Below are 15,456 nucleotides of genomic sequence, written 5' to 3'. Positions count from 1 at the left end.
GAACCCCCACCATATCAAGGGGCTCACTGATGAGATGTTACAGCAGAATAATGAAGAACTGGACCCCATTTGCATTCAATAGAAATAGACACCAACTCCGTGGCAATTATTTCACACGAGACAATGTTCTGGTATCCTAAAAAAGCCCTGCAAAACTCAGCAAATGCTGAGAAAGGCGAGCTGTATGCAGGTCAGCCTCCTGCAAGGGTCTGCCCAATTTGGCTCACTATCAATGGAAGAACTCCTTTTTTTTTTGCCGCCAGATCCGCCAGATCCGCTCAAAATGGGTTCGTTACAGGCAGGGTTTGTTTCAATGAGCTTGGGCTGCACCGTGAACTTCAGCAGGATTCCCTGAAAGGCAGGGAGTGATTTTTTGGCCGTGGCAATGATGCTTTTGACTCAAGGTGGAGGAGGAGCAGACCCTCTGTCAATGTTAGTGCCAGGCTCTGCTGGTAGCTGCACACACACTCAACACAAAGGCAACAGGAAATGCTTCACCTTGCCATGCATGAGAAGGCGTATGGTAAGAGTGACATTGAGACCTCCTTCGGACATTTTTCCGTCCTTCGTGTTCATCCCGGCCTTGTAGCTTCAATACTTGAAAGTAGCTTCGTTTTTTTATTTTTTTCTTCTATTCACTTAATCAACCTAAAGAGAGAGAGAAAGAAAAAAAGGAAAAAGTACCATTGAGTGGCTGAAGCTACTCTGAACTGAGAATATCATGTTGTACAAACCAATTAACATTCCTTCCTTTGATTTTCTGGACTACAGTTTAGTGCTGAAAAGACTCCTTTGATTATTATCCCTCCCCATCCAACTCTTTAGCCCTTCACCAATTACAAGATAAACTCCCTTTCGAAACCTTTAAAATTTTCTTAGCTTCCTGTATTTCCAAGTTGAAAGCACAGAGCACAGCAGAGTGAAGTACAACATTTTCTTCTGAAGAGCACTTTGTTATCCCCTGCAGTGTGTATATGTTACATACATATATCTATACACACATTTTTTACACGTGCCTGGTGCTGTTTTTATTTCTCTCCTTGTTACTACATCTTTCTCTTTTTGCTCTTGCAGAAGAGATATTTTTGTTTTCTCTCCAGCTAGAGAGAAATTAATTCTGAGCCTAAACACTGATCCCTGCCAGCAACAGCGGATGACACATTATCAAAGACATCTGAATAACTAAGAGCCACTTGCTGTTGTAAATCTGGGCACTGTCTGACTTTGTTTTTGTCTATGAGGCCCAGAGGTGGCTCAGTCCCTCAAAGGCCAAAGCTGAGCCTCAGCCCTAAGTGGAAGGAAGATTTTTCTTAATTCCTAATGACAAATTGCAGATTTCCAGTCATTTACAAAGCCATAAATATCCTAAAATGCTAATGAAAGCTGCAAGGGCTGGCTTTGAAGGGATAAACAAGCTGCATTATGAGTTTATTAATGCAAGGACATTTATCAGCACAAACAAAAATGAGAGCAGGAAGGAATATTACCAAGGGCAGACAAATTCTGTAGTAGAAAAGGCTTAGTGACTCCTTGTTCAGTTTTGTCCTTTTCAGGCTTATCTTAGAAAGCATAAAACCCTTACACATTATGCCTCTCAACAACCATCCCTTTTTTGTTACCCATCCTCTGTAACAACCCTATTAGCTTTGCATCTTCGGACTTCCCAAATATTTACCTTGCACTATATATAAATAGGGCACTGGCTAATGAGCACTCCTAGGGACACCCATTTTGTGTTTTGGAGTGGCAGGATGCTCTCCCCTTGCCAAGATTGCTCAGGCATGGGCCTGAACAATTGGAAGGGCCTATGGGATCATTCTTCTAAAAACTCTGGAGGAAGTATCGTGAGGCTGTTTCACCATTTGATTAAGCTCTGTCCTAAGAGCCACTAAGCACTTTACTAGATCAAAGCGAAGCCTACATTGGCTGAACATGCTATGTGTGATTCTTAAAGAAGGGCCTAAGAAAAGCGTGGAGAGATTGCTGATGTGATTCATGGCACCCTGGGGGTCTGCCTCCAGGCCTGCATTTCCCATAGTCATTGGTGGACAGATTCATGAATTTGTTTAGTGCCTTCTTGAATCCATACATGTGGTCTCCAAAAGTGGTGGTCTCACATGTTTAATATTAGTGTGGAAAAATGTTCTCCACTCTACGTAGCTTAAATTTGCTCACTGATATTTCCCCTTGTTACACATTTTGCCCTTTCTGTGTTATCTGAAGACTGTCACACCAAGTCACTTCTCCGAAGCTGAAACTTCTCATTTCAGCCAGGGCTTGTGAGTGACCAAGCCCCTCCTGATGTTTTTGCCCCTGGGAAATACACTGGAAGAGTCTTCTCTCAAGCCTCTACAGGAATAGTAGGACCACAGAGAGTTCCTGTGCCTTCAGTGACTGCAAGAGTAAGTGGCAGACATGCCTAAGGAGAGATGAAAAGAAAGAGCGAGAAAGAGCAGCTTAAACTCCTCATTCCACCTTCCTGATTTCCCCTAACCCGGCATGGACTCAGAGTATTTAGTACCATGTCCTCCACCACCCACACCACAGCTGCTGATATAAATCCATTTATTTCACATTTCTAGGCTTATCCCTTACACTACATATTCCCTATCACACTGGAGAAAGGGAAACAAGAAGTCAGGTGCCTGGGTGAGAAGGCAGAAAACAGAAGCAGCCTGGCCATGCCTCTCATGCACCATGAGTGCAAGAAGATGACAGGAAAATGTTCCAAGGCAGATCTCAGGGAATGGCAGAGAAGGGTTTCAGCTGTACTCTATTTGTTTAAGATTAGAGCAGGACTCAGGGGAAAACCTGCAACTGGAGGACCATGACAGCCCCTTCTGAGAAGTTCAGAGCGTGGAGCAGAGGAGATCACTGAGGTTGCTCCCAGGCTGAGACAGGGAACGGTCACATGCTGCTCTGGACCTGCTCCTTGCTGACGGAAATGTCCCGGCTCTGACAGCCCAGCATTTTTTTATCTGTCAAAGATAACCCAAGCAAACCCAAAGTGCCAAACAGGAGCACTTTGGTACATAAACAGCAGCCTAGACCTTGTCATTCTGGACTGTACGAGAGCAACACTGGCTCTTTGAGACCTCCAGAAACCGATGGCAGCTTTCGGGCATGCTTGGAAGATTTCAAGAACAGCTGTGTTTCAAGTAGAAGCAAGGTACGTAAAACCTCTGTGGATCAAAATTCGGTGATGAAGGTACAGTTGTGTTTCTAATGAAATGTATTCCCATGTGGGAAAAATAATTCCAGACTAGAAACAGGTTTACAGTTGCCATGGACTTTTACTACTGGAATGCTACAGCATCACTTTGGAAAAGAAAAATGGAGGAAAATCTTTACCCCCAACAAGAAACCAATCTCTACCCAAGCCTGACCTTTTCCAGATAAAACCTGAAAAAAGTCAGTAGTAAAGGCCAACACCTTCTGGGTTCTTTTCAAAATCCCAGAGATTAGAAATGAAATTCCACCACAAATATTGTTTAAAAAGCCACAGCTATTTGATTTTATGAAGGATTTTGTCACTGTCCCTCCTCCCAACAAGCTTAAACTCTGGCACCTGGCACTGAGAATCAGAACAGATGTCTGGGGGAGGGCTGGGAGTGTGTGTGCCTGCAAGGAGTTAGGCAGCTGTGTGAGATACAAAAGGAATTAATTCAAAAAGGCAGTCTCACATGCTAAGGAAGAATATTTAAAAGCTACACATACACCATGAAGAGAGAAGACGTTTTACTATGCCAGGTCAATCACATCTGCCTCAGTTGTCCTGAGAGTGCAAGTATTCATTTACAGCTTTACAAAGTAAACCTACAGCACTGTTAATGACCTGGGTGATTTGGTTTAAAGACAGATTAAAATAAAATGTGTTGTTGTACTTAATTACTTTTAACTTTAAAGGAATTTATTTTTACTTTTAAAGCAAGTTTTTCTGCAGACAATGTTGCAAACATGCTGATCTCTGTGTGCATGCAGATGTCAGATCATCACACTCACAAGGAAGAGAATGGCTCCCTCCACAGAGCCGCCTACCAGACATTGAGACATCCATGTATTTATAAACCTACTGCTGTCATATACAAGCGCATTGTGAAAATTTAATTGGTAAAATAATTTCCCTCTCCTTTGCAAAGTCAGCATTTTGAACAATTTACTGTGCTCCTGCCTTGTGTGTGCTTCTCTGTGAGCGAACAGGAGGCTGAACACAGGCAGCTTTCCTTTCTCAAGCTCTGTGCAGTGAGGTCCCATGGCTACCCTGGGGGCTAGGAGAGCTGAGTCTCAGACTGAAAAAAAAAAAAAATCAGTGTTTCACAGTTTTCCTGATGCCAGAGGAAAGTCAGGCGACTCCACAGGTGAGCAGAGAGTACTGTGCAGGAGTGGCACAGCTAAATGTTAAGAGTGAGGGTATTTGCAATTTAGCCCGCCTTCAGCAGAGAGCTGGCAGTGACAGGAGGACACCTGGACAAGATCCTCTTCCTGACCTTGGGACTCTGGACCAGAATGCACAAAGTCCAAGATCTGGGGCTCTGCAGCTCCAGGTAACAAGTAAAAAATATCATGCCCACAGAACAAAGGAAAGTAGCTCACATCAGGTAGTTCCCAGCAAACTGCAGATCTTTACTTCCTTTGAGGCTTTTCCATTGTCCTGTGGATATTTCCACTGCTGTTTATCATGTAAAAAGTGAACATTTTTCTTCAGGTAGAAAAATACATCCAAATGCATTTCAAAAACCACAACCTTTTTAAAACATCAACAAAATGGATGTGAAGTCATATGCAAATGCCTTTTATCTGTAAGTATATGCTTCTATACATTTTTAATATTAGCTATCTCAAGCTGGCATTTACCACAGGTCCTACATGCTCAATATTTATTACACACAACTTTTTAACATGGCTTTTCTGTAATTGTGGGTAGATTAGGCGAATAAAACAACAAGTAGCTAAACCGCACGTTTATCGAACTACAACAAAACCCCAACACAGTTCTTGGGAATTTCAGTGAATTAATAAAAGCTCCAAGATGAACTATAAAATTGAAGGGCAGTGTCACAACCCCCACACATGCACACACATGGAGGTTAGGAATCCTTGTGGCTGAGTGGATAGTGTGAGATGGCTGCCTGAAGCCTGAGACATGCAAAGCCAACCTCCGACCCCCTTTCTTCCTACCCCTCAAGCCTGCTAATTCCCTCCAAGAAAATAAGCAGGCCATTGCAGAGAATATGGCTGCACAGTGCTTTATAAAAGATATCCATGTTAAGGCAACCACTTCAGGCATGCAGGGTAAGAAAGCAACAGGCAGGGATGCCAAAGATGAATAAAATCAGATAGTACCAAGGTAGACATCAGGCAACTGATCTCTGAGTTTAAAGCCCAAATAAATTATTTGACATCTGTGAATCTGCCAAGAGAGCTACTCATCTCAAAGATCCAGAGAGATGCAAGGGAGAAGTGAGAGAGAGTGTGCACAGGGTGAGGTGGGGTGGAGCTGCACAGTCACAGAGGCGTGCTGAAAGCAAAGAGATGCAGAGGGAAGGGAAGGAGAAAGAGAGAAATTTAGCTCCAGATAGCTGATACAGGGAACAGTGTGAGAAAAATCAATGTGGAAGCAAGAACCACCTGGAAATATTAAAGGAGGAAGCCTGCTCTGCTATGTTAAATCTTGATTTCACAGTTGTTAAATCTGAGCTGTTGGGAAAGAAGAAACTGGCCAGAGCACCCAGCACAGCATTCTCTGTGTTTGGGCCTCAAAACCTCTTGAACCTAATTATGATGCTTCATCACTATGAACTGAAAAATGCAATTATGAAGAAAGTAAGGAAGAATCTACTGATAAAATTGAAAATAATAAATTCCAGCTGTTCCACTGGAAGAAAAAAAAAAGATAAAAGAATGGGGAAATGATAGTGACTGACATTCAGGAGAAGCCACTTCTAATTCACATGAGGATGGTTAAACTCAGTCATATAGTTTCCATGTATGTGTAGGTTTAGAAAAAGATAACTTCTTTTTCTTAAGGGAAACATGAGAAAATCCAGTCTCTCACAGTAAACATGTAATTTTCATAATATAAGGAAATACCCCAAAGGAGGGATAACCAGGCAGATATCAAGCCATAGACATGGAGGCATGAAAAAGAAGACTAAGACATCAGCAGAGTAATGTGAAGATGAACAAAGAGATTTGTCATGACTTATGGAGAACTGAAAACTGGACAGAAACACACCACTTATGAAGAAGTAGCTCAGAGTTTCATCTGTTTAGCAAGAACTCAAAAAAACAGTATTACAAAAAAAAATATAGCAAGAGTGAATAAAAAAGAACACAGAAAACTGAAGCACAGGAAGTAATGAAAAGGTTGTAGCTAAGTCCTCTTGATCAGAAGACTCTAGGTGGAGGGAGACCTCCCAGGAATTGAAGAAACACACTGCCAGGGATCACAATGAGAAGAAACAACCTGTGCTTTCAGCAGAGCACAGTTCTTTGGAGGCAGATTTATGCTACTGACATGATTTTAGTCTTTCATTTAAACTGGAGGGAATACAGGAAGGGATAAGGAACGTAAGAAAATTGCCACAGGACAAGAACTGATGACATTATCAGTAGAGTTGACATATTTGGCCATACAGTAAGGCTTAAAATTAGAAATAAGTTGTCTGCCACAGACAGGTTGGTGCTATCAAACAAGGAGATGACTACTTTGCTTACAAGCTCTTTGATAAGCTAGGCAGCTGTTATCGATGGCTTTTCACCTGAAAGTAACATCTCTGGATGTCAAAGGACTAAACAGTGTAATTATCAAAAAAAACCCACTGGTAAAAGAAAACCACCCCATCCCCCTCACTGGCCAAAAACCAACAACCACAGCTACAGGTGAAATCCAGAGCAAAACCAGCTCAGCTGCAGTTGTCTTAAATTGTTTCAAGGAACATTTTTTCAAAAATTATTAAAAGAGATAATGATCTGACAATATTTACAGTCTCAGCTGAAGCAAAAGAAGACAACTGGGTATTTGCTAAACATACACTTCTTCACTTTCTGTGTGAACTGAAGGATAAAGACATCCACTGTTACTAAACCATATTGTTATGAGGTTACTAAAAAAGCTCAAAGGAAGCCCACAATAACATAACAGTAATAATAATGACAATTCTTCAAAGGATTTTTCTCCCAATAATAACTACTTGCAAAAGGAGAAATCAGGCTTTGGTGCACTCCAGTTTTGCACAGAAGCCTCACCAGGAGAACCTGATTAATGAACCATAGCTACAGAAGCAGGTGCAGTATCAACCTTTCTACTTTATCTCTTCCATCTCCCAAATTACTAGAGAGGACTCCACACAAAGGAATAAGATTATACATTTTATTCACATCCTTATAATTTATACCCCCAAAATAGATTTGATGCTAATCTCTAACTCTTTCATGAAGAGAACAAGATCTGCAGATCCTGGCTCCCTTAAATTGTTGTATCATGGCCCATTTTAAGTAGGGGGATAGTTGGTGTGAATCCAAAAATCCAGAAATTAGAAAATTAATTCTTTGTGTTACCAGAAAAAAGCTTACATGTGTCAGTTGGCACAATGAGTTTTTGCTAAAAAGGTAAAATAAGATAAAACAACAGCTCAAGAATGAAATTTAAACACTAGAGAGAAGAAAGATTCAGGAAATTCATAAATTACATGCTCAAGGAGATACAAAAAACACCTAATAAAAGTAAGCTGAATATGGGCTACTAAGAGAGCAGTAATTTAAGGACACAAACAGATACAGAAAATACATGTTTGTGAGGGTTTTTTTAAGTGGTAAAATATTAGCTCAAAAGTCAAAGGGGATTAAAGAGCAACACATTCTTCCACCAGCTAACAGCCACCAACAAAAAGCAGTCACACAGCTTAGCAGGCCCTGTGTTTTTACCAATTATTGTAAAAATCTCTTTATCTGTCATATGCTAAGCTGTGTAGTTACTACAGATGGTTAGAAGTAGTAGTTTTGCTAAAGATGTGAAACTGATAAGGAAAGAACAGGATGAAAAAATAATGGGACAACTTTTATAGGCAATTGAAAGTATAAAAACTGGCAGGACTCCAGGAATGCTGCCTTTTGAATGTAATTTTATGAAGTATGTGAAGTGACAGTAGTTTTTCCTTGATATGTTTGATGGTGTTTTGCCTGAGGAAGAACCTATCCTATCTACAGAAGAAGCTGCCTTGTGTTCTCCCTGCAGCTGCCTTTGTGTTCTCCCTAAAACAAGAAATGCCCTCACCCTATACCACTGACATCTCATTTGCTGAAGATCACTGCATGTCAAATAATCTTTGAAGAGAACCGCAAAAGATTAGAGACTGATTTTTTCTATTCTCAACTGATGAATGTTCAGCCACTGAACTTGATGTGTATGAGTCCTTTTCCTCATGCTAGTCAATAAGCATGAGCTTTAGGCAATTACACTGGTTGTTCCCTTTTTGATTTATTAAAGGAAGTAAACAGCAACATATTTATGGATTCTTTTACTAATAATGTTTTTTTGTAAAGCCTTTTCAATAACCAATAAGCTGTTGTGGATTTATTAGAGGAAGAAAAATCACAGAAGCACAATAAAGGCTATTGTCTTGTTCACAAATTTTCTACTATCAACATTTAATGACAAATTACTTATTTAACATAAATTAATGTCAAAATATTATTCTGTGTGTGAATAGACAGTTACACACTGCCAAAATATCGGAAGTTATCCCATTAGAAACCATCACATGCCAAACAGGTAATAAATGCTATCAAATGTCTGGAAATGAAGTATCAGGAAATCTAGAAAAGCTACATAATGATATTCAGCAAATGCCAAACAGATCTGGGATCTGACAGAACTAAATAATTTCAGGGCTATGGAAAACACAGTGATTCTTTTGCCAAAGGCATCTTCCAGCTTTCAGATTTTTCCCCCTTCTTTCTGCAATTATTCCAGAAAGAACTACCCTGGCAGAAATGCAGAGAGGAACTTTACAATTCCCCATGAACTACAAGACGAGCAGTGCAGCGAGCATGCCAATACTTTGTACAAACCCAGCAGCCAACTAGTGCTTCTGCATCAGTGCAAAAGCCAGGCAGATAAAAGCTCCTGTAGATAGAAGCTGACATGCTGGACTAATGCAACATAAATGCTTCCACAAGAAAGTTGTGGCAGCCCACTATAAATTACTCTGTACAAATATTCTCCAAAAGGATTCTCCAAAAGGATTTGAGGATGAGCAGGAGGACAGAGCAGAAGGTGCTTTCTTTCCTTTCCTAATGGCAGCAATGAAAGGAACTGTAAGCTTCATCACGAACCTGCCAGTTTGAAACATCAGGGAAGACAACTTATGCATATAGTAGACCAGCTATTCACCAGACTCTACAACTCTAATCATAGCTTTAAGCATAAAATCGGCTTTAACTGCCACTTTATCCTGTGGCTCCAAACTCTCAAGTAAAGCACCACATTTCTCAGACTTCTGGGATTTTTTATGTTGCTTGTTTCAAACGGAAATTTTGCCTTACTTGCTCATGTTTGACTAAGAAATAGTCACTCCACCTAACTTGGATTAATCATTCCATATGGTGTAAGATAATAAAACTAATAAAGAAATGTACATGTAAGCACAAGTAGCATAGTGGTCTGCCTAGCACAGAGTTGCTTACAAGAATGGCCTACCCTATAAGAAGAGACTTTTGGTCCACACCTATTCCTGAAAAAAATCTATGTTCTGATGACCTAAACATTGTGAATGTGTGGTATATTTGTTAAATAATCTCTGCCCTCTAAAGTCAAATGCACGATTCTGACATTTCCTCAATAAATAATTTCATTCTGGAATAATGTTTAAATTTTAAATTTACCTTAATATAATTTAAAACAAATAAAGCAACAACTTTGCTTGTTGATATAAAAATAAATGTACTTGCAAGAAGACAGTCAAGCCTAAGTCTCTTTCCCATTTTTTAAAATGTATAAGAGAACAGAGAAATAGACACAGTCTATTTCCAACCAATTTAAAGTAAGATTTATGTACATACATGAAAAAAAAAAAGAGATACATTTCAACTTAGTATGTATATATATACAGAATATGGTTAAATAATGACAAGCAAGCAAGGTATAATTTTTTACATGACAGATGTGGACAAATTTTAAAACATTATGCACCACATTGCTGGGGTGTAATCTAATAAGCAAATATTAAGAACAGAATGATTTTTAAATGAGGTTCTTATCTTCAATAAAAACAGTCTCACAGACATAGAGATCTATAATTTTCTTTGCCAGTACATATAGGAGTTAGGACAGCGTCTTATTGATGAAAGGCAAAAATTCCCCAAACCAGAATAGTCAAGGAATTATAGAAGCTTCTTTAATAGGAAACATTAACCTATCAAGTATGTTCCCACTGGGCACAGAACAGATATTTAAACATATCTGCAGCTCTGTATTTCTACTGGTGTTGAATTATATCTAGAATATATCTTTGTCCAACCTATTTGTAAATTAAATGCTTTCAAGACATATCTGGTTTGATAAAGTCAGTTGTTTCACTCAAACCACAAACATGGTTGTTGGTCAGTGAAATGAGGCTAATAATAATGATGATACATTTAACTTAATAAAACATAAAAATATTACATATTGATATAACTGAACCTCTGACACAAACAAGCAGAAATATCACTTTTGTCATCACCTTCATGATGTTATTTACAAGGCTGTGATTTGAAAAGCCATTCAAGCTTCCCAGATGAATAAAAGAAATACTTATTTAAAGTAAGGGAAACTCACACAGCCTCTCAGAAAGGGAAGAGGATGAGCTCCAATTCTTCAGTCGCAAGGGGATGGGTAGCAGCCTCTGGCGTGTGAGTCACAGGCTCCCTCCCGGGATGCCACACTTGTGCTTGCTTGAGGCAAAGAGGGAATTGTCTCAGAAACCAGTCCAACAGCAGCACAGCTGTAACAGCTGCAAATATGGCTGAGAGCTGCAAAGACTTCCATCGTTCATGGGGATAAAAGGGGAAAACAAAAAGCAATGTTGCAATGTCCTGCCAGGGCATTGGAATTGTTGCCTTCAAAACCCACAACCTGAATATTTAAGTTCTCAGCTGCTGATTATTAGTGAAAACACACAGCATTACACAGATTTCACTGTGAAATTAATGACTACGGAGTAGGTAAGAAAATTCAGTAAGTTCCAGAGCCTCATTTGAAAAAAGATTTAACAAAAAAAAAAACCCCACCCAATCAAAAAAAGCAAAACTCAGCCCACAATAAATGACTCTTTTATGGGCAGTCAATACTCAGACTAAAGAGCCAAACGCATCCTAAGATTTAAGCCACTTAAATCAATATTTTTGTCACTGATTTAAAGCTCAAAAGCCAGTCTAAGTAATGAAGTATTCAAAACCAAAGAAAAACATAAAATAGTTTATAAGTGACTTAAAAGTGCCAGTTGTAAAGTGAGCCACTATATCTTGCCCTAGCAATGCATCTGGCCCTAGCCATCCATTTGTTACTTCTGTGGAACCTTTAGAAAGCAGAGAGTCTCTTTTTGAAGAAACAACTCATTTTTTTCACCAAGCTGCTCAGCTGAAACAGTGCTTCATGAAAGGTGTCATTTTGTCCAACCTTCAGTCTCCTTCTGTACAAACACATGCATACACATGTACCTGTATATATGTCCATGATGTATACAAGCTTCTCCAACACTTTCAACATTTTTAAGAGTTAACAGGGATGTCAAAGTGTCAGGTTCACACAAGTTTCATTGAGACACAGACTAAGAAGGTGCAAGGTCATGGTTCCACTGCAGGCCACTGGGAGATTATTCTCTCAGCGATAGCCTTGAGTGACTAATACAATCACTCTAAAAGCTCCCAGATTCAGAGAAATTCTCAACAAGAGATGCTTTAAGCAGACACAGGACACACATTCATTTTTTTTTCCACAGCTGCTCCAGTAGCTTTGTGGCTCATACACAGTCCCACGACCTTTAACAGATTTTCACGGACATAACCAGTTGTGCCATTTGGTGCTCTGCTTTCTTTATGAAAACAAGACAGGACCTTTGCTAATGTGAATGATTTGATGGTGCCCCTACCTCCCCACCTTTGGTTTGGGACCACAAAGTTGTCCATTAGTTCATTCAAAAGAAAAATTAGAGTTCAAGAGAAGATAATTGCTGACTTATTGCAGAAACGCCAGAGATACATTGTGGATATACACCCAGGAGTGGGTTACTACTGAATAAATAAATACTTAAATAAATAACCCTCTCTAAAATAAAATTAAAAAAAAAAGCATTACTAAAGTTTTGGTACTGTCTACATCAGTAACTAGAAGAAGGTATAACCATCACATTAATGACTGTCACTTGGACAGACTGCAGACACTAAAAAGAGCTCATATAGGAGCAGAAAGATAATAATCCAAAAAGTAACACAGTGGAAAAAAGGTGACAAATCTACAATACAAGCAATAATACAAATACAACAACTGAGAAACCCAGTTCTTAAAAACGAGTCACATCTGGAAAGCCCTGATGATACAAAAGACCTGGGGATGACTCAGGCTACAAATTAAAGATTTAAAACTTGTGCTTTGAAGCAGGGGAATAGGAAGCATCTATGTTCTCACAGCCAACTCCAGTTTTATATTTGCACCAGGACAATCCATAACCAAAGCAACCCAAAAATTGTTAATCCAATGCAATCCAAAAACACAAACAAAAGAAAAAAGAAAGTGAAAAAAGAAAAAGGAGTTCATTAACAGGAGAAAAGAAAAAAAACCTACTTACTAAAACTGACAGAAAGACGGAGGTGGACCTTAGCTACTGTTCAGTCTAATGTAAAGGAAACAGAGGCAAATGAACCCCTGAAGTCTTATTAATCTCCAGTCTCCAAGACTTTGTACATTTTCTCTTTCTTTTTCATTTATACTAGAGCACTGGAATTATTTTTATTGAAGTTGGGAAGGGAAGGGATATTTTAGAAATTTTTTTACTATTATTTAGTTAATAAGCAAATTAACTTGGTAAGAGGAAAAGGAGGTCATATAGTATTCAAAAAGATACAATACTTGTTTTCTTTTTTCCCCTCCAGTGCTCTGCATTGAAATCTGAAAAGCCCGTTTCAGATTCTGCACGTTGCTATTGCACACGTAATAATAGGACACACTGGCCTTTGATACAATTCTCTTCAGGGAACAAAAGCTTCCTTTGGCACAACTACAGCCACTGCTTGTTGTAGGTTACACATGTCTTTCCAGTCAAGCATGATTAATAACTGTTAAAAAAAATGCTCATGACCCATGGCAAGTATTCTTTCAACTATAATACCAGCATTATGGGCTCTCAGTAATTTTAAAATGTGCTTCTACAATGGAACTATAATTTAATTACTTTTTCTGCAGCCTGTTCCATTTTGTTTCATCACTTTGATTGCACCATGCACTTGGCAGCTTATGGAAGACTGCATCTGCCTCCAGGATTATTTCACTGGGCTCTTTCGACATCTGTTTCTGAAAATGACTTTATTTGCAGTGGCATAAAGAATAATCAGAGACTTGTTTAATCCAGATAAATTGGAAAAGAGAGAGACACAGAGTCGGAGTTGGAGACAGGGAAGAGACCAGGGAAAAAGAGAAAGCAGATCTATGCTGCATGCTGCAGAAGACATCAAAATAATCTCTCCTCTTCCTGTGCTTCTGCAAATGTTGTTATCTGATGGATGATATGATACATGAAAAGATGAGTCACTAAGTCAGTTCCTTTTAATGTTTAGGGGAGCTCATAGATGCAATACATTCTAGCTAAAGCTTTGTGCTGTGTTTGATCAGTTTAATAAAATTTTCATGAATTACATTTGCAACCTCATCCACTGAGAATCACAACGCAGTCTGAAATGATCCGTAGCAGTTGACAAAAGTCCTTGTAATAAATGAGCTAAATCCAGGCTCCAGCCTGACCTGACATCCTTCCAAAGGCAGCTACAGCCAACACCTGTTGCCGAGTGCCACTGCACAGCTATGGGCTGAGTACACAGCTCAGCATAACTTCCCAAATATCAGCGCCCGTGAACTGGGTCACCTGTGTATCAGATGACCAAGTTCAAGGCATCTGTAACATGCCCATGCCTGCCTGAGCTTTGATTCAACACAATGGAAACCAGCACTGTTGACTCCTGTTTACTTTTGTATTATAGATGGATTTGTTAACCCACAAACCATTGAAAGCAGTTAAAGACGTGCCCTCTAAAAGATCACAGGTGTTGGCCAGGTTTTATTTCATTCTTTTGTTCTCTTTGCCTGTTTTTTTTTTGTGGAGGGTGAACATATACTTCTCAAGACACATCCACTGCTTCCCTAAGAACGCTGCAGGAAGGCAGCTCTGCCAACAGAAGCAGAATTTTAGGGACAAAGCCCACTAAAATTCTAAGTGCTAGAGTGCTAGACCATAAGGATAACAAGCAGAACAACTAACATTGTCTTATTTTTGAGAGTTTCAAATCTTGCCCGTCTCCTTTCTTTTTGGAGCTATATTGCTGCAGCAAGTACATCAGAAATTAACTGGCTTAGACACATATATTTCCTAGGAATTACTTTAAGACAACTCCAAGGGAGGCCCTACTGTTCTCAAGAAAACAATGAAGAAAAATCATCATCCCCAGAAGTAACAGGTATCATGCAAACACACAATAGCTGGACATAGTGCCCATGCTCTTTGCTGTTGTCCCTATGAGAAGGTCACAAAAGGGAAAGACAAAAAATTCCTCCTCTTTCTTCTATACTGCACTGCCTCTCCCTTCCTCAGCAAAATACAGCAGGTGAGCTGAGGACATGAAAAAAATCAAAGTTTCCACATTGTTGATCTACTTATAGGCAATACAGGAAGCAAAACTCCTCTGGCAACCAGTGTGCTAGTAACTTGGCAAGCTTGACAATCTGCATTTGGAAACCTGGTTATTTTCATAAAAGACATAATCCCCAAAGTAAACAACTCAAACTTTTGGAAGGAAACAGATCAAACCAAAATTTTGTAGTTAGAAAAAAGGAAAAGAACCATAAGTGTATTTTGCTGATGAATTACTTGAAACCCAGTAGAACAAGGTTCTCTCTGCTCCTTCCTAACCAAGGTCCCCGATACCTCTCTGATGTCTGAGGATGAGGTGAAGATTTGATAGAGGATATCAGCTATTCACAGAAGTTTTGTAATCAGCTAATCAGGTAGGGAAGCTGTCCTGAAAAGAGATGCATTCCAGTGACAGAGCATGCTGTGAAAGTCCTATTAAGAGACTATTAACAATTATTTTGTTTCTTATTTTTTTCCTTTTAATTTAGACCAATTTAATTCCTCCCCTCATGTTCCATCTAACAACCTTTGGCTGTAACACAGCAGTTGCATAGGGCCAGTGGTCATGCAAAGAAAT

General features: G+C 39.4%; 1 protein-coding gene across 1 annotated transcript in view; it reads right to left on the bottom strand.

Annotated features, from left to right (window-relative positions):
• Nucleotides 1-15,456, bottom strand: part of LOC115912108 (poly(rC)-binding protein 3-like) — a 484,737-nt gene that overhangs the window by 48,673 nt on the left and 420,608 nt on the right. Inside the window, 1 exon segment of the mRNA XM_030963495.1 lies at nt 499-648. Coding sequence (XP_030819355.1) covers nt 499-576 — 78 coding nt within the window. The 5' untranslated portion in view covers nt 577-648.

Source organism: Camarhynchus parvulus, chromosome 2, assembly GCF_901933205.1.
Source record: "Camarhynchus parvulus chromosome 2, STF_HiC, whole genome shotgun sequence".
Classification (NCBI taxonomy): Eukaryota; Metazoa; Chordata; class Aves; order Passeriformes; family Thraupidae; genus Camarhynchus; species Camarhynchus parvulus.
This window is presented reverse-complemented; position numbering and strand designations above follow the sequence as displayed.